This window comes from Trichosurus vulpecula, chromosome 2 (genome assembly GCF_011100635.1).
Source record: "Trichosurus vulpecula isolate mTriVul1 chromosome 2, mTriVul1.pri, whole genome shotgun sequence".
NCBI classification, from domain to species: domain Eukaryota; kingdom Metazoa; phylum Chordata; class Mammalia; order Diprotodontia; family Phalangeridae; genus Trichosurus; species Trichosurus vulpecula.
The window spans coordinates 224804146-224824924 of NC_050574.1; the positions used below are offsets into that span (position 1 = coordinate 224804146).

A 20779-nucleotide genomic window follows, 5' to 3' on the forward strand; every position below is an offset into this window, starting at 1 on the left:
CTGTCCTCCCGGGGCCCCCGTAGGGTCCCTCTCCGGGAAACGAACGGTGGCTCTAAGATCTCGCGAGGAGAGCAGAGCGTTCGAGCCCGTCACCTTCCACATCACCGCAGCTCCGTTTCCCGGGTTTCCTCAAATACACACCTCTTCCTCCTCCACACCTCCACTTCCTCCTTCCCTCCGGCGCCCGGGAGGTGGCGCTGTCCCCGGCGCCGGCGCTACCACCACCGCCACTACTACCACCACCGCAGTGATTTCCCGTCGGGCAGTGCGGCGCCGGCCTCCGGAGCCAGCGAGTGCCACGTCCTAAGTGAGGCCCGGGCCTTGCGCGGGGCCGGGGGGCGGGGAGCTGCGCGGAGTAGGGGCCGGTGACCCTCGTCCTGTGCCTGCCGCCGCCATGGGCTCCTCGCAGAGCGTCGAGATCCCGGGCGGAGGCACCGAAGGCTACCACGTTTTGCGGGTAAGGCTGCGGCCCCAGGACCGGAGCGATGCGTACGGGTCAGGGTCGGGGTCGGGTCGGAGTGTGCGGAGCAGGGAGGGAGCGCAGACACACCCACCCCTCCCCGGGGACCGCGGGTGCGAGGAGGAGGCGGCGGCAGCCCCTAGCCCGGCTTCTCGGAGGAGAGCCGCCTCCCTGCGTCCCGCGTCCAGGGTCGAGGCTGGAGAGGAGGCAGCCCAGTGCACCCCCGGGGCCCCGGGGGCGCGAGCCGTCCGCCGCCCGGAGCTTCTCCTTCCCGCTCTTGGCCAAAGGCTGCGTCTCTCCCGGCTCCTCGGGTTCCAGGGAGGGTGTGCGGGCAAAGAAGTGTGCGGAGCACTCCGCCAGGGACGGTGGTGGCGCCGGCGTGGGAGCCCTTCTAGTACTAGGCTCCAGTCCCGCACACCCCGGGCTGTCACCTCCTGTCTCCGAGGAAAGAAAGGCCGGTGTCTGCTCCCTGTGGCATCGCAGGATGCTGAGAGAAAGCAAGATGGCATGGCATAGATTTTGCCTGGTGACCGGGTACTTTCGACCCGTAAACTTCTCTCTCCCGTGATTCTTGGTTCTTCCCAGTTTTATTCCCAGAATGTTTGTCTGCTTTTTTAAAAGGGCTTTCGTAACATGCCGCCCCCCCTTCAGTCTTGCACCTTACTCCTCTCCCCCATACTCTGCAGTCTTTTGACACTGGCCTCTGCCGTTCCTCACATTCGACTTCCAACTCCGTGCTTTTTCTCTTTCTGTCACCCATGGCCTTCCACGTCTCTGCCTTTTACTTTCCCTGGCTTCCTACAAGTCTCAGCTAAAGTTCTATCTTCTCCAAGAAGCCTTTCCCAGTACTCCTTAGTTTTAGTGCCTTCCCCCGAGACTATTCCTGATTTATCCTGTATATATACACCTTGTTTGTATACAGCTGTTTGTATGTTATCTTTCCCGTTAGACTTGAGAGCAGGAAATTGTTTTTGCCTTTCTTTGTGTCCCCAGTACTTAGCACAGCTCCATGCAGGAGGCGCATAATAAATGCTGACTGACCGACTAACTGAACCTTTCCTCCTGTTCTTAGAACCCAGAATTCTTTTGGAGGGTAAAGATTTTGATCCCTAAGTAGTGAGTTCTGTGATGTACTAGAGCCTATTTCATGAATCTTCATAGATAAAGATTATTTTAATTGTCATGGAACTCGGAGAAACTTTGCAGTTACACTCCAATGTTGGCATTAAAAAAAGGCAGCTGATGGTGTGGATAGTAAGCTAGCCTCGGACTCAGCAAGATTTGGGTTAGCTGTGTAACTCTTAGGGTAATGACTTAATGACCCAAGAACCTTGTCTAAGCCTACAAGTTACAGACATGCTTCTGAGTCTTCTACATCAGAAAAAAAAACTGATCCGAATTAAAAAAAATGGAACCAGAAAGTATTAATTATCCACAAGTGAATGACATCCTAGACTTTATACAAGGAAGGCTAAATAGATAGAATACTGCTTTTTAAGACTAAGAGATAACCTTTGGCAATGCTTAGAACCATAAAACCATATGGAGTGACAGTAGGGTCCGTGGTGACATAATGGGCATCAGCAGAGTGGCTTCTACGCTGCCATGCCATTCAGAAAGATGGCAAAGCCTCATTTGTGTCATTAGGCTAGGTTTTAATATTAGACCTATTACATAACAGTATTTCCACTCTTGACAAGGGGTACAGAAATGACTGGATGTATTTAATGGTACTTCTGTCTTTTCTACTTCTTGTTCCATTCCCCACCTGGAGCACACCAATTCTTTTACTGTATTGTATACACATTACCAATCTTCAGGTAGCTCCTGACTCCTGGAGTTCCTTACTGACAGGAGTAAGAGGTGAAGCTGTAGGGAGAGTAAAGTTGGTTGTTAACACCTGGTGTCATAGATTTAGAGCTAAAAGCTTAAAAGTCAGTAAGCATTTATTAAGCGTATACTATGTTCCAGGCACTCTGCTAAGTGTTGGGGATTAAAAAAAAATCATTCCCTGCCCTAGTCATCCAGTCAAACTCAGAGAAAACTCAGGCCCAGAGAGGTTAAGTAGCTTGTCTGAGGTCATGTGGTTTGAAGTTATAGGATTAATAATGATAACTAACATTTATATAGTGCCTACTATGTGTAAGGCATTTTATAATTATTAACTCCTTTGGTTCTCATGACAATCATGGGAGGTTGATGCTGTTGTTATCCCCATTTTACAGATGGGGAAACTGAAGGAGAGATTAAGTGACTTGACCAGGGTCACACAGCTAATAAGTGATAGAATTTTCATTTGAATTCAGGTCTGAACCACCTAGCTGCCAGCGTTAGGAAATTATTTCCTCTGACTTTATGAACTCTTTGTCCAAGAGTCTGCCTTTTAATCATCTAGAATGACCACATGGTTAACACAATGACTGTGTTCTAGATCCTCTAACCCCAAAGGATCCATTTATTTACTTTGTATTTGCTTATCTGGGTATGTCTTCACCGCCTCTTGTCCCTTCGTTAGTATGCAGGTTCCTTCAGGACAAGAATTTCTTTTTTTACACCTTTGTATCCTCAGCTACTAGCATGGGTGCCTTGGTACATAGTAGGTACTTAATAAACAATAGGTGAATGAATGAATGCCACTGACTCTGGGGTGCTCAGACAAATTAATACTGAGTAAGAATTCTGCAAGTGTAGAAAGAAGAGAACACTGTGTGTCTATATTGATGGAAATATGGTGAAGGGAGCCTTAGGTACAAGAGCAATGATTTCTGTTGCATGATGTTTTCAGGTATAAATTAAGTTCAATTATTTTCTCATAGTGATGCCAAGTAACAACATCTGTATCATGGCTAGGTATAAGGAGTGATTGAAGCTGTTTTGTTTTCTGTCAGAGGCAGTGTAAAATAGTTGATAGATGTGCGTTCAAATGATCATGGGCAAGTTGATTAACTTTTGTAAATCTTTTTTTTTGGGGGGGTGGCATTTGGGGTTAAGTGACTTGCCCGGGATCACATAGCTAGTAAGTGTCTGAGGCTGGATTTGAATTCGGGTCTTCCTGACTTCCAAGTCCTGTGCTCTATCCGGTGTACTACCTAGCTGCTTTAAGTTGATTAACTTCTGAGTGATTTCCAACAATTCTATAAGACAAATGCCCAGCTGCCCTGTTGGCAAGACTTTCCTACCCGAGAATTCTCCATATTTACAAAGTCACAGACCACGCCCAAAAAGAGAGAAACAGACAAGTACTTTATGAAAATGCTTGTTATTTTTAATCATGAGGCATAATTATTACAAAAAGTGAGAGAGTGTGATTTATTTAGTACATGGTCTACAAAGAGTGTTACAGTTGAAATGATAGTATAGCTTAGGAGACCCTGGCCCTGCCAGTGACTTTGAAGAGTTTAAACAGTTCTCACTTCTTTGCTTTTCCCATCTGTAAAGTAACATTAACACTAAACCGATATGGGTATTAATTTCTCTTTATTGAATTTCTTTCTTTCTATAGATTCAAGTTCTGTAGATATTTTACCTTGCATGCTCCCTAAACATCCCAGGAAAGTGGTTAGAAGGCAGGCATAGTTAGTTATCTCTACATTCTCAGATGACAACCAGAAGGTGACCAGCTTTCTTTGAATTTACCCAGGTCAGTGGTTAAGGTAGGAATAAAATTCAGGTCTTTTGAGTGCTTTATTGTTTTATCCCATGAGGAGCTGCAAACTAATAACTGTAAAATAATGTATAGAAATGCCTGCTATTGATTATCAGTTGCTATACAGTAGTATATTTCCTATTCAATTCTATTTAGCATATAAACCAGAATAGACAAAATTACAACATTCAATCACTTTTTTTTTCTAGAATGACCTAATTATAAGGGTACATTTCTTTAAAAATGTGATTTTGGTCGCATCTTGATTGATAATAAAATTGAATGGGTTCTAACATTAATTATAGTGACACACTTTTCTATTACTATTTTTATTAGTTAAAATCCCTGTAATCATCTATCTTGAACTTTCTCATTTTCATTGTTGATCCTTCTGCATTGTTCTGCTTTAAAAATCAGTATGGGGCATGCCGATTCTGGTAGTAAAACTCAAAAACATGGCATCTTTTTCATGTTAGCATCTTACTAGACCCAGAGCACAATATACTTACCTATTTACATGTACATTGCTCTTTAAGTTCAGGTATTTTAGAGACCTTCTATGTCCTGTCTTACACAAAACTGCCAAAGTAACCATCAGAAGTTAACTCTAAGAGGATTACTTTTTAGAGCATCCCATTAGTAACTCTTTTATTTTGTTACTTTTTTTTATTGTAAAACCCTAATCTTTATTTACATGAAATATACCTTTCAGAAATGATTCCATACTTACTACAAGCCAGATTCAATAGAATTTTAAATCTTATTGATTTTTTTTTTAATTTTGTGAAGGATCCTTGATGTATAGCATTCTCTTGTCTGCATAGTCAAATGCAAAGTATTATACTGTGTTCCTTGACACTAGCCTATTATGGGTAATAGACCCTTTATGACAGAACTACATGGGGCAATATGTTAAAATGAGAGAGTTGCTAGAATTCACTTTCCTAGGCTACGGTAGTTAGATATCATGTAATGCCTGTAACCCAGATTCTTTATAGATTTGCAAGTGAAAGGAAGTGTTTTGAACCCAGTGACCTATAATTAGTAATATTTAGGGGTTACTATAAACCCTATTATTGTTGGTTTGATTTCATGCCAGTTTTACTCTTGCCTCTACTGCTTCCCATGCACAACTAAAGCAAATTAAAGTTAATTTTTTTTTTGAGAATTTCACAGTGCTATTAGAGTCTAGGGATACTTTTAGGCATTCCAAAACCAGCCCTGGCAATCTTAGCAATCAGCAAGCATTTATTAAGCACCTAGTATGTACTGAGACTGTATGTGCTGGGCATTAAGATTATATGTTCTCTGCTCTCAAGGAGCTTATGTTCTGTCAAGAGAGACAAAATGTACAAATATATACAGAATATAAACTAAGTAAGCACTGGGTAGATTAAGTAGGTTTGGAAATGAGGGCACCAGCAGAGGTGAAGAGGCATGTTGGGTATGTGCTGAGGCACAGAGATGGGAAACAGTGCTGTGTGAGAGAGACATTTAAGAAGTCACATCATAGAGTATTCAAAGTGGCGTAATGTATAATTAAACAGGATTTTGTATTTGATTCTAGAGGCAACAGGGAGCCATTGGAGTTTATTGGGTAGGGGAGTAACGTGGCTGAATTGGTTCTTTAGGAAAATCATTTTAGCAACCATTTGGCACTTGGACTGCAGTAGAGAAATATTTGAGGCAGCAAGACTGATTAAGAAGCTGGTAAGTGCAGGTAAGAGATGATAAGCACCTGAGCTAAAGTAGTAACCAGGTGAACAGTGAGAAGAGACTGGAGCTGAGAGATGTTGTGGAAGTAGAAATGGGAAGATTGGGCAATTGTTTAATATGTGGGGGAGGGAGAGTGAGGAGTTGAGATAATGCCAGGATTTGAAAGAGGACTGGGTGGGGGAGTAATTAGTACTGTTTTGGACTCTGAATTTGAGATGTCTGTGATTTTAAATAGCTTTAAATGTCAAATCGGAAGTTAGTGATGGAGTTTAGGAGACAGATTGTGTGTGTGTGTGTGTGTGTGTGTGTGTGTGTGTGTGTGTGTGTAGATCATATGTGATAGTCATGGATGATGCAGAAAAATGGGAGGCATCATGGACACTATCCCTTTTCCTCAGGTTACTGGATTTTTATTTGTGATGATGCTTTTAGAGGTTTTGGTGGATTTGTAGAGATTGAAGTGTTTTTAAGGTGGAAATTCTTAATATGAATGGTACTTTGTGTTTTTGGTGCATATGGCAGATAATCAGGTACTTTTGTTGCTTATTAATTGAAGAAAATTATAGCCAAATCCATGAAGCCTGGCTACAGTGTGGCCTAAATTTCAAGCAGGTATGTAACCATTTTTTTCCTTCATTTAGTAAATACACAGGTTTTGGGTTGTCTTTCAAAAACAGAAGTCAGAATATTTCAGTTTGTTGAAAGTTTGGAATCTTGTGCTTTTTAACCTTAGAACTACTTCAGAATATTTATGCATATTAGTCAAGTTGTTCTGTGTAAACTTTTATCATCCAATCATATGAGGACCTTCTCAAAACTCAAATAGTTTCTGAAGATTTAAAATTATTGAATCATTTGATAAACACATAATCACTATTCACAGTCATCTTATGTAGCTGAAGTTTAGAGGTGTGAGGTTTCTAGAGTAAGCTGATAGTTGAGACTCTCATTTTGTTATACTGCTTGAAAATTTTTAATCAAAAGAAGTAGACTTGGTAAAGCTGACACTCCTTCATTCCACTTGAGCATACCAGATTAAATTATTGGAAAATATACAGATAATATCACTTATTATACTTTTTCTGGCCTGTGGCCAAATACTGTAAAGTACGTAGGAATATAGTGCACAGGTCATGCCTTACCAATGATCGATCAGCTAGCTATGTGATCTTGAGTGTACTTTATATGCATTTTGGATTTTTAAAGGCATTTATTATTGTTATTACAAAAAACATATTCCTCTAAACAAACCAATTTGGGGAAGAGTCTAGTGCTGGGAATTAAATGTTAAAAATGTCTTATTAAAGATCAAGAATATCAAATGAATTAATTTTTAAAAATGTAAAAGAAGGAGGTCTAGCAATACCAGATCTTAAACTGTATTTTAAGGCAATAATTATCTAAACTGTCTGGTACTGGCTAAGAAATAGAATAGTAGATCAGTGGAATAGAGTAGATATACAATAGCAAATAATTGTAGTAAACTTCATGTTTGAGAAGTGTGAAGATTTAAGCTTTGGGGTTAAGAATTCACCATTTGGTAAAAAAAAAAAATTGTTGGGAAAACTGGAAAGCAGCCTGGCAGAAACTAGCCATATACCAATATTTTGCACAAGATACATGATATTACCTATCAGATTCATGGATAGGAGAGAGGAATTTATGAACAAACAAGAGATTGAGAGTTTTGTGAGATATGAAATAGTTTTGATTACATTAAATTAAAAAGGTTTTGTACAAATAAAACCAACATAGCCAAGATCATGAGGAAAGCAGAAAATTGGGGGAAATGTTTGCAAACAGTTTCTTTGATAAAGGCCTCATCCCAAATATACAGAGGACTTTGTCATATTTATAAGAATAAGAGCCATCCCCCAATTGATAAGTGGTCAAAGGATATGAATAGGCAGTTTTTGGAAGAAGATATCAAAGATATATATATATATATGGCTGAACAAGTGGTAAATGTTTGTAATGGAATACTACTATGCAGAAAGCAGGCTGATTCCAAAAAAAACCTGGAAAGACTTATATGAACTAATGCAAAGTGAAGTGAGCAGATTGAGGACAACATTGTACACAGTTACAGCAATATTTTCAGCAATACAGTGATCCAAGACAATTCCAAAGGACTCATGATGAAAATTATATCCAGCTCCAAAGAAAGAAATGATAGAGCCTGAATGCAGATCAAAGCATACTATATTTTCACTTTATTTTTTCCATGATTCTTTTTCCTTTGCGTCTGTCTTTCACAACATGAATGATATGGTAATATGTTTTGCCTGATTAAACTTGTATAATCTATATCTGATTGCTTACTGTCTCATGGAGGGGGGAAGTGAGGAAGAGAGAGAGAAAATTTGGAACTCAAAATTTTTAAAAAATGAGTGTTAAAATTATCTTTATGTGTAATTGGGGGAAAAATATTTTTTAAAAGCTACATGTAGTCTTGAAAAATGCTTTAAATCATTATTGGTTAGAGAAATGCAAATTACAACTTTGAGATACTATCCCACACCCGTCAGATTGGCTAAAATGTTAGAAGTGGAAAATGACAAATGTTGTAGGGGATGTAAAAAAACTGGGATACTAAAACAGTATTGGTGGAACTGTGAACTCATCCAACCATTTTGGAAAGCAGTCTGGATTTATGCCCAGAATTATAAAACTGTGTATACCCTTTGACCCAGCAATATCACCATTAGGTCTGTTTCCCAAGGTGATGAGGAAGAAAGGAAAAGAACCTAAATGTTCCAAAATATAGCAGCTCTTTGTGGTGGCAAAGAACAGGAAATGGAGGGGATACCCATCAATTGGGGAATGGCTGAATAAGTTGTGGTATATGATTGTGAAGAAATACAGAGAGAGAGAGCTGTAAGAAATGATGATCAGGTTGAATTTAGTAAAACATGGAAAGACTTGCATGAAATAATACTGAGTGAAACTAGCAGAACCAAGAGAACATTATATACAGTAACAGCAATATTGTTCGAAGAGTAACTATACAGTAAAGGACTAAGCTATTCTGAATAATATGAATATTCAAATTAACTACAAAGTACTTATGAAGGAAGATGCAGTCCACTTCCAGAGAAAGAACTGATAAATGAAAGTATGTATTGTATGGTTTCACATATATATACGTATCAAATGGTAGCTTTCTTTAGTGTGGGTTGGGAGGGAGGAAGACAGCTTGGAACTCAAAATATAACAAAATAAATATTTTGAAAACAGTGGCTTATTTAAAAACTATCACAATTTTCTTTTTTTAAAAAATATCTTATTGATCTTAATATTTTTTTAACATCACCATTAATTCCCCCCAGTGACCACCTGCCCCCAAGTTAACTATCTCATAATAAATAAGTGTAGTCAAGCAAAACAAATCAACACATTGGCCATACCTGAAATTTTTATACCTAATTTTGCACCTCTAGTCCGGTGGTGTCATTCAAATAGAAACAAGGCCACTAAACCATACACACGGATCCCTGCAGCAGCATGTTTACTTAGGAAACCACATATTAATATTATGTCAACTTTATTTTTTTTTATTTTGTTCAATATTTCCAAGTTACATTTTAATCTGGTTCATGCCACACTCCAGGAGTGTTGCCCCAGTGGGCCTAGTGTTTGATACTTCTGCTTTCGAGTCTGTTACCTCCACTTGAAAAGGGAGAGACATGCTTCACCATCAGTTATCTGTTGAAACAGTGATTGGTCACTGCATTGAGCAGTATTGTTTTCTTTTGTTATTATGGGCATTGTATAAAGTGTTTTCCTGATTCTACTCACTTTTTTCTGTGTTAGTTCATTTAAGCCTTCCCAAGAGTCTATAAATTCTTTACATATGTCATTTTTTACAGCACAGTATTCCTTTACATTCATATACCCTAATTTGTTCAGCTCTTCCCAAATCATTGCTTTTGGTTTTTTTTAATATTACAAAAAGTGCTGCTATAAATATTGTTTTGTATATGGACCTTTCCCTCTGTCTTTGAACACCTTCGTGTATTTTCCTACTAGTGCTATTGCTGAGTCAAAGGGCATGTATAGAGTTTAGTGGGGCTTTTCTTTGGTCTGTTTACAAATTGTTTTCCATAATCCATTACAATTTTCTTAAGAACAGAGCTAGTTGTTTAAGAAAAATGCTATTGCCAGGCATAGTGACACATATCTGTAATCTCAGTTATCAGAGAGGGTGAGGCTGGCAGATCTCTTGAGTTCAGGGGTTCAGAATTGCAATGGGCTAAGCTGAGTGGGTGTCCATATTAAGCCGGCCAGCATCAATAGAGTGAGCCTCCTAGCAGAGGGATACCATGTGTCTAAGGAGAGATAAATCCAGCCAGGTTGGAAAAGAAGCAGGTCAAAACTCCTATGCCAGTGAGCAGCCATCTTCCAAGCCTGGGAGAGATATGGGAACCTCCCTCTTAAAAGGAGAGAAAAAGAGACATTTCAGCACAAGTCAGTCCATTTCACTGGCTTTAAGTTCCTGCCAAAAGCGTAATGCGGTTTAACCACATTACAAAGAATACAGTGATTCCACGCTGGAGGAGTTATTTGTTGTTGAAATTATTCTATGTTCTTTAGGATCTGGATGCCGTGTACAATGTAAGGTATAAACTATAAGCGCATGACTTATTTTTTAACCAGCCTGCCAGAACTTATATATCCAAATGAGTTCTGTCCGTTTCAGATTAACCATTATTAGAAGAATATGTACTTATTTTTACGATGCTGCAGTTGCTCAGGTTCAGGACTCAGCTTTTTTTGGATACCCTTCAGAACAAGTGGCATATTTTTTTGAATATCTTTAGTGGCTTAAAAAAAAGTGGATTTTTTTTTTTAAACAGCCAAAAGTTATTTGGAGTCAAATAAGATTGATAAGTTGGGAAATACAATCATTTTGCACCAAGTGTAACTATTAAGTAGTAAATCAGGTTTTCATATGGGGCTTGTAAACTGATTCTGACTGAAGTTTAAGGTGAATATCTTAAAGGATACTGTTCTTTTGGATAAAGGAGATCTGTTCAGGACTTTTTTTTATATGAGAATTTTATTTTTTTTTTAATTTTTATTTTTAGTTTACAACACACAGTTCTACATAATTTTGAGTTCCAGATTTTCTCTCCTCCCTCCTCCCTCCCTCCCCAAGACAGCATGGAATCTCATATAACTACCACGTATAACTTCGCATTGAATTAATTTATACACTAGTCAAGTTGTGGAGAAGAATTATAACCAAAGGAATGAATCATGAGAAAGAAGAAACAGAACCAAAAAAAAACCCAAAAACAAAAGAGAAGAAAAAAAGGCGAGCATGAAGTGTGCCTCAATCTGCGTTCAAACTTCATAGTTCTTTCTCTGGATGTAGATAGCATTCTCCATCGTGAGTCCTTTGGACTTATCTTTGTACCTTGTGTTGCTGAGAAGAGCGAAGTCTGTCAGGGTTGGTCCTTATGGAATCCATATATCTGTGGTTGTGTATAATGTTCTCCTGGCTCTGCTCCGCTCACTCAGCATTATGTTGTGTAGGTTTTTCCAGGTTGTTATGAAGTCCGTATCATCCCCATTTCTTATGGCACAATAGTATTCCATTACCTTCATATACCACAGCTTGTTCAGCCATTCCCCAATTGATGGGCATCCCTTTGATTTCCAATTCTTGGCTACCACAAAAAGAGCTGCTATAAATATTTTTGTACATATGGGTCCTTTTCCCGCTTGTGTGATTTCTTTGGGATACAACCTTAGAAGTGGTATTGCTGGGTCAAAGGGTATGAACATTTTTATGGCCCTTTGGGCGTAGTTCCAAATTACACTCCAAAATGGCTGGATCATCTCACAACTCCACCAGCAATGTAACAATGTTCCGATTTTCCCACATCCTCTCCAGTATTTATCATTTTCCTGTTTTGTTATTTTAGCCAATCTGACAGGAGAGATGTGGTATCTAAGAGTTGTTTTGATTTGCATTTCTCTAATCAGTAGTGATTTAGAGCATTTTTTCATATGCCTATAGATAGCTTTAATTTCTTCCTCTGAAAACTGCCTGTTCGTATCCTTTGACCATTTCTCAATTAGGGAATGGCTTGTATTCCTATATATTTGGCTCAGTTCCCTGTATATTTTAGAAATGAGGCCTTTATCAGAAATACTAGTTGTAAATATTTTCTCCCAATTTTCTGCTTCCCTCCTAATTCTTGTTGCATTGGCTTTTTTTGTACAAAAACCTTTCAATTTAACATAATCAAAATTATCCATTTTGCATTTTGTAATGCTCTCTATCTCTTGTTGGGTCATGAATTCTTTTCTTTTCCATAAATCTGACAAGTAAACTATTCCTTGCTCTCCCAAATTACTTATAGTATCAGCCTTTACTTGTTTAAGACTTTTTTTAAAGCTGTTGTTTAGAGCAAGAGGACCAAGGAAGGTCCTGGCCCAGTCTTTGGGGCAGATGTTATCATAATGGATGGCCAAGAGAAAGCAGGGCAACTCAACTGCAGTTTTGCTTCTATGCTGTGTGTCCAAGGGAGTATGCTTCAGTCCGGGAATGGTAAAATAAATGTCATTAAGAAAGTAGCAGATCCTGAGCTGGTGATCTAAATGAGGTCATATCTCTTGATCCGAACAAATTATATATCAGGTCCTAAAAGATCTGGCCAGTGAAATCACTGAACTGCTGTCAATGATCTTTGAAGAATTCAACCAACATTTATTAAGCAGCAAAAGACTGTGTTTGGCCCTGGATAATAATAGCTTACATTCATAGCTTACAAAGTTCTTTCAACATAGTTGTCATTTCATTCTCAGCACAGTCCTGGTTGGTAGTACAACTATTATTATTCCTGTTTTGTGTAAGTGGAAACTTAAGTATCAGCTAGCTAGTGACTTGTCTAGGTCACACAGCCAGTGACAAAGTTGGGAACTCAGTCCAGGTCTTCTGGGGCTCAGTCCATATTCTTTCCACTGTGCCTCTCTTTATTGTCGAGTTAGAATCATGAAGAATAGACATAGTGTCGGAAGATTGGAAATGAATAAGTTATTGCCCCAATTTTTTAAGGGGAAAAAGGTACTCTGACAAATCGAACAGGTGAGCTCGACTTCCATCCCCAGCAAAATGCCGGAATAGATCATTAAAAGTATGATTTTTTGAGCATATAGAAAGAAAAGAAAATCAGCAATCACTAGGACAGTAAGGACAAAATATGTTGAACTAATCTAATTTCCTTTTTTTTTTTATATTTTGGATGTTACTGGACTAGCAAGTCAGGAAAATACTATAGGTATATATGAATTTCAGATAGGCATTTGACAAAGTTTTTCATCTTTGTAAACATGGTAGAAAAATTTGAGTTCCATAGTAGTATCATTACATGGATTTAGGCCTGAAAGGAGATTGTTAGTGGCATGCTATAGGGCGTATTCTATCCACTCCCTGTTCCCTTCAACATTTTCCTCAGTGATTTGTATGAGAACTTGTAAAAAGCCATATGATGACATACTTAAATTCATAACAGGAAACTGGGAAATGGGTGACAGAGATTCTAAAAATAATCTAATTTTACTGGAATACAGCTATCCCTTCCACATCGCCCTTAACTTTCCCCTCAGCAATCTGGAAGATCTGTGTAAAATTTTTTGGGGCCCCCTGCCCCCGCCTTTATATCAGAGAAGAAGTCTGAATTTTTTTCTTTTTCTTTTATGGGGTGTTTACAGTACCTTATTGTAAAATTTGGGTTAAGTATTTGTTCATAGGCCCTGTGTCATCAGCTGGCCTTTTCATGTCATCTGTGGCTTCTACAAAACTCCCAGAGAATTCTCATTTCTTATGTCAACCTATGATATATCAAAACCATGATGGGGAAATTAGATTAGTTTAACATATTTTGTTCTTATTGTCCTAGTAATTGCTGATTTTCTTTCTATATGCTCAAAAAATAAATTCAACATGTACAATTCCCTTCCACATTTTATATATTTCTCACTTTAGTATCATTATGTTTGTTTCCAGTATTATCTCTAACAAGTTTTAGACTCAAGATACCAGATTTCAGAGTTAGAAGTGCTGTCATTGGCCCTCTAATCCAGAACATGCCTAAAAAAGAATCACCACCACAACATGCAACATCAGGATCTAGAGGAAGTATCTTACGCCCCTTCCTCTGCATCATATCAGGTGCATCCCTTGAGGAAGATGTATAGAATCATGTGAACAAGAGTTAGAGGATGAGGTATGAATGGGCTCTGACCTGCGTGACTGGAGGAGGTGCCCACATGCATGAGCTCTTGGATCTATTAAAGAATAATGAAAATTATTTTAAAACATCTAATAAAGATAAATGTAAAGAGTTTTTGCACTTAGGTTCAGGAAGTGAACTGTACAGTCTGGAAGAGATATGACTAGACAGTACTTCATGTGGAAAAAAAAACTTGGAGATTTTATGTGATTGCAAACTCAGCATTAGTAACATGAAATGACTGCCAAAAACTGTATTTTGACCTTGGGCTTTATTGATAGTGTCAAAAACAAGTAAAAAACAAGGAAGGTGGTGTTTGTGCTATGCTTTGTGCTGGTCAGACCACACCCAGAATACTTTTATTCATTTCTGGTTGCCTCAGTTTAAGAAGTTTAAGAACTTTATTGTAGAGGAGGGTGCTCAATTATAAGAGAACTTGAAACCCTATCATTTTATGTTAAATAAGAGAAGATTGGGGAGGGGAAACAAACAGAGTTCATGATAGCTAAGGCAAAGGTTAAATGTGAATAATGGATTTATTCTGTATGACTCCAGAGGGCAGAAATGTTGAGGTTGAGGCAAAGTCCAGGAACCCCAAGACTGACGTTCCCAGACAAGGTCGTTGAGAGGGGATTACCCCTTAAGGACCAGAGTACTGGAGAGGGTCAGGGGCCATCTGGAATGAATTCACAAATCTCAAGCATTCTTTAGTCAAGGTAGCAAAGATTTATTACGCTTTAAAGCAGGCAAGAGTTCTCAAGGAATCTGCCACCATGGAGGGCTGCAGGTAAAGTTTATATAGGTTAAACTTTAGTAAAACATGCCAAATATGCTAATTAGGTGATTTAGGGCAGGAATAAGGAGTGGTCAGTTTTTAAAGGAATGAGCACTTTTTGTGTCTACTGCTCAGGTATCTTACCCAGACTTCACTGGGAAATAGCGCTCCATAAAGGTGTGGTTTTAAGCCTGAAATGGCACTAAGTCAACTAATGGTCAAGGCTGACTGGGAAAAACCAGACTGCTCCCATCAGTGTCTTGTTAGACAAGATAAATGTAAGGGAGTACAGAGTAAAGTCTAGACACATAAGCAAAAATGCATATTTTCAAGAAATGAAGTGAATGAAATTTTCAACAACTTTTTGTTTAATTGGAATGTTAACAAATAACATCTTCAATGATTTCCATCACTTGTGATGCAAAGGTTGATGCACTTTGCAAGATTCACGTGAACTCGATGCAGTAACTCCACATTGCTGTCAGTATTAGCACTCTTTCTGCATTCAATCAGGTGTGTTGCATCTGTGATTTTCATTGAGTACAGTTTCTCCTTTAATATACTCCAGAAAAAGAAGTCAAGGGGGCTAAGGTCTGTTAATATTCCAAATATTTCAAAATATGAATTTTTGCCTATGTGTCCAGACTTTAGGGATACCCTGTATATAGGCTTAATAGATGGAAGAATATTCATTGCACTGCCTTATGAGGTATTACAATTTCCTTTCACTATTGATATTAAAATAGAGGCTGAACCATTACATGTCAGGAATTCATGCTTTAGGTATAAAATTTATATTTATACTATAAATGAACTAAATGGTGTTAAGTATGACTTTGTAATCATACTTCATTTATAGTCATATTGCTACATCTCTTATCAGCTCAACAATAGAAATGGAACTAAATTTACAGTTTGATTTTTTTTGAGTTAATAATTTTTAGAATGCATCCCTTTTAAGATGGAAACATTGAGACAAAAATTCAAATATTCTAGTCACAAAAAATAATTTTCTGCCATTTGACCGCTGCTCCTTATCAGTGATGTTTGTTCCCTCAAAGACAATGGGGCAAGTGATCTCCCAGCTTACCTGCTCCCAATTGCCAGAGTGAAAATTCCTGACAGAAATCAATGGGAGGAATGGTAATTCTTTTGTTGAGATGCAATGAGAGAGAATGCCTATGGAGCTATTTTATAAACAGTCACACTTAAAAAAATAAAAAACACTCCATACATGGAAAAGATCAGTGGCCATCAGTGGTCTCTCCAAAACACACTTTAAGAACTTCTACTTTAAATATAGTGTTAGATTTCTAATGTGTGGATTTTATGGTTTCTTTTTTATATAAAATGTGATCAGACATATTTACTGAGTAGCTATATCTGTGTTTTGCCAGTGCTATCTAAAGAATGATCTATTTTGTTTTAGTAAGCAACATCCTCTAATTTTCATTAAAACTTACATATTTTAAGAAAATTCAAATGTAAAGTGCAATTTCTAAAATGTAGTTACAAATTTATTTTGCCTTAGGTTGCTTTGCTATAGTACCATTAAACATTGAGGTGACCAAAAGCCTCAAAAAATTTAATTTTTAGTGCTGCTATGGTTGATTTCTTGTGATATTTATACATAACCAAAATAAGTTTTCTGGATCCAATAAACTATATGAACATTATTCTTTTACATAAGTATTTAAATATATCTATGGCCATAAGTTTACAGTGTGGTATAGTCATTCATTTGGCACCAGCTTCAATTTCATGTCTTCTTAATAATTGATGAACATTATTTTCAAGGCACCATCATATAACTATGTTCGTTTGCAGTTATTATGTAATGATGTTACTTAGCTACATTGAATTTATTAATTTTTCTTTAAATTGGTCTATATACTGCTCACATGTAAATGGCATAATTGGCTTATCAGTAGAATTTACATTTTGAATTATTTCTCATGCATACATTAAAAGGACATTTTAATGATTGGAAATCTGTTCTAGTTCTAATTAAATTCTCTGTCAGATTTGTGTCTTAAGACCTACCTGTTTGTAGACCTAATAAACCCTTTCTTTCCTGAAAAGATCTTTTGAAGTATGTGTTCATTTACAATACTCTGTGCCCTCTGATCTCAATATTTCACCTTGATCACTGAAAATAAATAAAAAATTGACATGTACTCAAAACCTAATGAAAACCATTCAGAGGTCCTAAATGAATGAAACTTAGGTTTAGATTTGTCTTAGATTTTCATAGAAATTTGTGGGTTTTGTTTATAGCATTTGGAGGTAGAGGAATGCAGGGAAAAAAAAAGAATATTGCATATTAATTACAAATAGAGTGTCCTCTTAGGTTGATCGTAGGTAAAATAAAGGGGAGAAGAACAAATGTTGGGTGAAGCCTTTGAAAATTTAAGGTGTAGGTAAGCATTTTTATGAGGCTGAAGATTTTTATAGACCATTTAAAGGGCTACAAAATTGTTTCTAACTCAGCATGTCAAGACAAGATGCCAGAGTTTCTGGCTATGCTTTAAGTTAATATGTCTGGAAGTACCCACTTGATTGATTGGGGTACATTTTTTTCACTAATGCCATCTCCTCCTTCAGTCCAGTATCTTGAGTGTGTGGGTAAACTCAAATCTTTCCTGCTTTCTATTGATTGCTACATTGAGGCTGCCAATTTAATTAACCTAATGCTCAGGAGTATAAAACTAGGGTAGGAAATAACCTGTTGGGTTTTTTTCCCATGGATGACCACTTTCTGGGGATGCTGGAGAAAGGATTCTTGTTTAAGTACAGGTTGGATTAGGTAGCCCTTGAAGTCTCTTCCAGCACTGAGATACTGTAATATACTAGAAACAGGTAGGCATATAACATGAGGTAGCTAATGGTAACATAATTGTCTAGTTGAAATGAGTTGTCTCATTAGGTGCTATTTGTATTGAGTTCATTTTTAGTATACCTTTGCTCTTTTATTATCAAGATCATTAAGGAAAAATAGCACTTAAGGACAGTGTTATTGAGAATGAGAGTGTTAGCATTACATCACACTAAATTGATAGTATGGACATTGACGTGAATAGATTGAGGGACTCATTGAAGTTATAGAGAAGAAATCAAAATAATATTGTTTCTGAAAGGATGTGTATATCCTATATAAGGAAGAAAATAAAAGTTAGAAATTCTGGCATGGTTCATTAACATATAAGCATTTATTATTCATATGCCATTTGCAAAGCATTTTGCTAGGTACTGGGAAAGACAGTAGATAAAACACTGTCCTCTTCCTCATGTAGCTTACAGTGTAGTAGAGGGATAATACCTATGACAGGAGTCTACTAGAGGTACAAAAAAGCACTGGGTGAAGTTTGAAGAGGGAAAGGAGGAATCAAGAAAGCTTCCTGGAGGAGATCTGGGTTGGAACATAAAGGATAGGAATTCAATAGGTCAAAGTGGAGAGGAAAACAGAACAGTGTAAACAAAGGGAAGAAAAGATGTTTATAGGAGGGGTAGTGAGTTGTTTGGGGAAAAGTGATGTAAGATAAAGCTGCAAAGATGGGCACAACATTTTTGGATTTCCAGTACAATGCTTTAGTTGGTAGACACTAGGAAACCATTGGAGTGTTTTGACAGAGTAGAGACATGATCCAGTCTGTGCATAAGGACTTCAGCATGTGGTACCTGTGTTAAACTCTAGGACTAGAAAGATAAAACAACAGCCCGTACCTCTCAAGGATTTAGTAACTAACTGACTGAGGGAGTTAAAGGAAAATCAAAGATGACTCCCAAGGATTCAAGGCCATGTGAATGGCAGAATGATGATTTCATGTGTGTAAGTTAGGAGAAAGTTCAGGATTTTGGGGAGGGGGAAAAGAGAGAGAGAATGAATTCAATTTTGGACATGTTGAGTTTGAGGTGCAAGGATATTCAAGTAGACATATCAAACTGTAAATGCAGGACTGGAGCTAGTCTGTGTACATAGATTTGGGGGCCCTTCATAGAGGTAATAAGTGAAGCTATGAGAGTAGTTGAGACATTCCCTTCTCCTTCCCAATTTCCCCATCCTTTTATTAATCTGGTAGTAGTATGAAGAATGGATTGGAGAAAGAGAGAATGGAGGCAGGTGGTAAGAGAGCCTGTACTAATGGTCATGGAAAGGAGTGAAAAGAGAAGACAGGCTTTAAAGAAATTCAGCAAGACTCAGTAACTTAGGCTGTGAGACGTGAGGTATAAGGTAGAATATGAGGTGACAACAAAGTTGTTCCTGAAAAAAGATAGAAAGAGAAGCAGGTTTGGAAGGAGAAAGATAAGTTTGCTTTTAGCCATGTTGAATTTGAGTTACTGGCTGAACATTCATTTGGGAGTGTCTTGAAGAGCAGTAAATCTGAAACAACAGAGGGAGATCAAAATTAGGGATAGAGATTTGATCATCATCTGCATTAGGTTGAAGCCATGGAAGATTGCCCAGTGAGAAAGTAATGAGAGAAGAGAGCTGAAGACAGAAGAACTTTGGGAATGCTGACATTAAAGCGTAGGGAAGAAGAGCCAGAAAAAGAACACTTAGTGGGTAAAATGTCAGGTGTGGGGCAGCTAGGTGGCACAGTGGACAGAGTGCTGGGCCTGGAGTCAGGAAGACTCTTATTCCTAAATTCAAATCTGGCCTTAGACACTTACTAGCTGTGTGACCCGAGGCAAGCCCTGTTTGCTTCAGTTTCCTCATCTGTAAAATGAGCTGGAAAAGGAAACAGCAAACCACCTTTGCCAAGAAAACCCCAAATGGGATCACTAGAGTTGGACACAACTGAAAAACATCTGAACAGTAACAAAAACAAAATGTCAGATATCTTGGAAGGTAAATGGTGGAGCAACAAGACTACAACAAAAGATAGTTTAGCACTGCACAGCGTATGAAAGATGTTTAGAAATCTCAAGAGAGAGCCAGACAGCTGCAGGAAAAAACAAAATGTAAGGTTCTTCTCCCTCCTCCACCTTTTACCCCTCCCCCCCAAGCTGCTACAAATAATTGAAAAGCAATACTTCAATTTTCCTTTCTTTGATAGTGTAGTATAACAAATCTAGCATGGAAGAATGAAGAAAAATTGAAGTAAGTTCAGAATAGCTATCCCAAAATGGAAAGAAAAGTTCATGAGGAATATTAAGAACAACAAATCAGTGTTTAAGAATACCTTTTGCTGATGAAAGGATAGGGGGAGGGCAGGTGGCAAACCCTTAGTGAGGCATAATTAGGCATATCATGTAAATGAAAAGGAAAAGCATAGGTTTGATCTGAGGAAAGTTTCTAATGGTGCAGTCAGGTCGATGAGAGATAAGTGGAAGCCCGGTTTTTATTATCTGGAAGTTGATTCAACATTGCAATTGATGTTATACTATAGGAAACCCTTCTGTGTTTTGGGAATAAATTGATTTGCACTCCTGATCTTTTTATATATCAAGTTCTAGGATAAATTACCATAAAATCCTTTTTCTATTCCTTACCGGGATTGTAGGTATCTTCTTTTAATTGTCATTTAATAAACATCTGTCCATTGGATGTTTTCATAAAATTATAGGTCTTAATGCCCAGAATTCTCAGATCTGTTTATCCAGGCCCAAGCTTTCTCCTGACCTGCAGTCTTGCATCTCTAACTACCCGGTAACAACATCCAGTAGACTTTTTAAACTAAACACAAAAGAACAATGTTAAAGGACTAAACAAATTACAAATTGGTTACATTCTAATTTATGGAGATAATACATGTTTTCTCTGAACCACTTTTCACATCAGTGGTCATAGAGGGAATCTAATTAGGTAAGGCCTAGCAGTAGTTCTGTTATGTTGTGATGATCTTAAGAGAAGAATGGAAAGAGTGGGAAAGAGGAGGGAGGGAGAGAAAGAAAGCTTAGAGAAAATTATTTCACATCATCAGGGTGTACAAGTAGAC

The 20779-nt window shown here is 38.0% G+C and overlaps 1 protein-coding gene across 2 annotated transcripts in view; it reads left to right on the top strand.

Annotated features, from left to right (window-relative positions):
- The first annotated feature begins 249 nt into the window (after positions 1 to 249).
- The window catches only part of GORASP2 (golgi reassembly stacking protein 2), a 48101-nt gene continuing 27571 nt past the window's right edge, over positions 250 to 20779 (top strand). The window contains exon 1 of one of the 2 annotated variants that reach the window (XM_036745487.1): positions 250 to 457. In XM_036745487.1, coding sequence (XP_036601382.1) covers positions 395 to 457 — 63 coding nt within the window. In that variant the 5' untranslated portion in view covers positions 250 to 394. The remainder of the gene's footprint in view (positions 458 to 20779) is intronic. The other variant, XM_036745488.1, reaches the window with a different exon arrangement.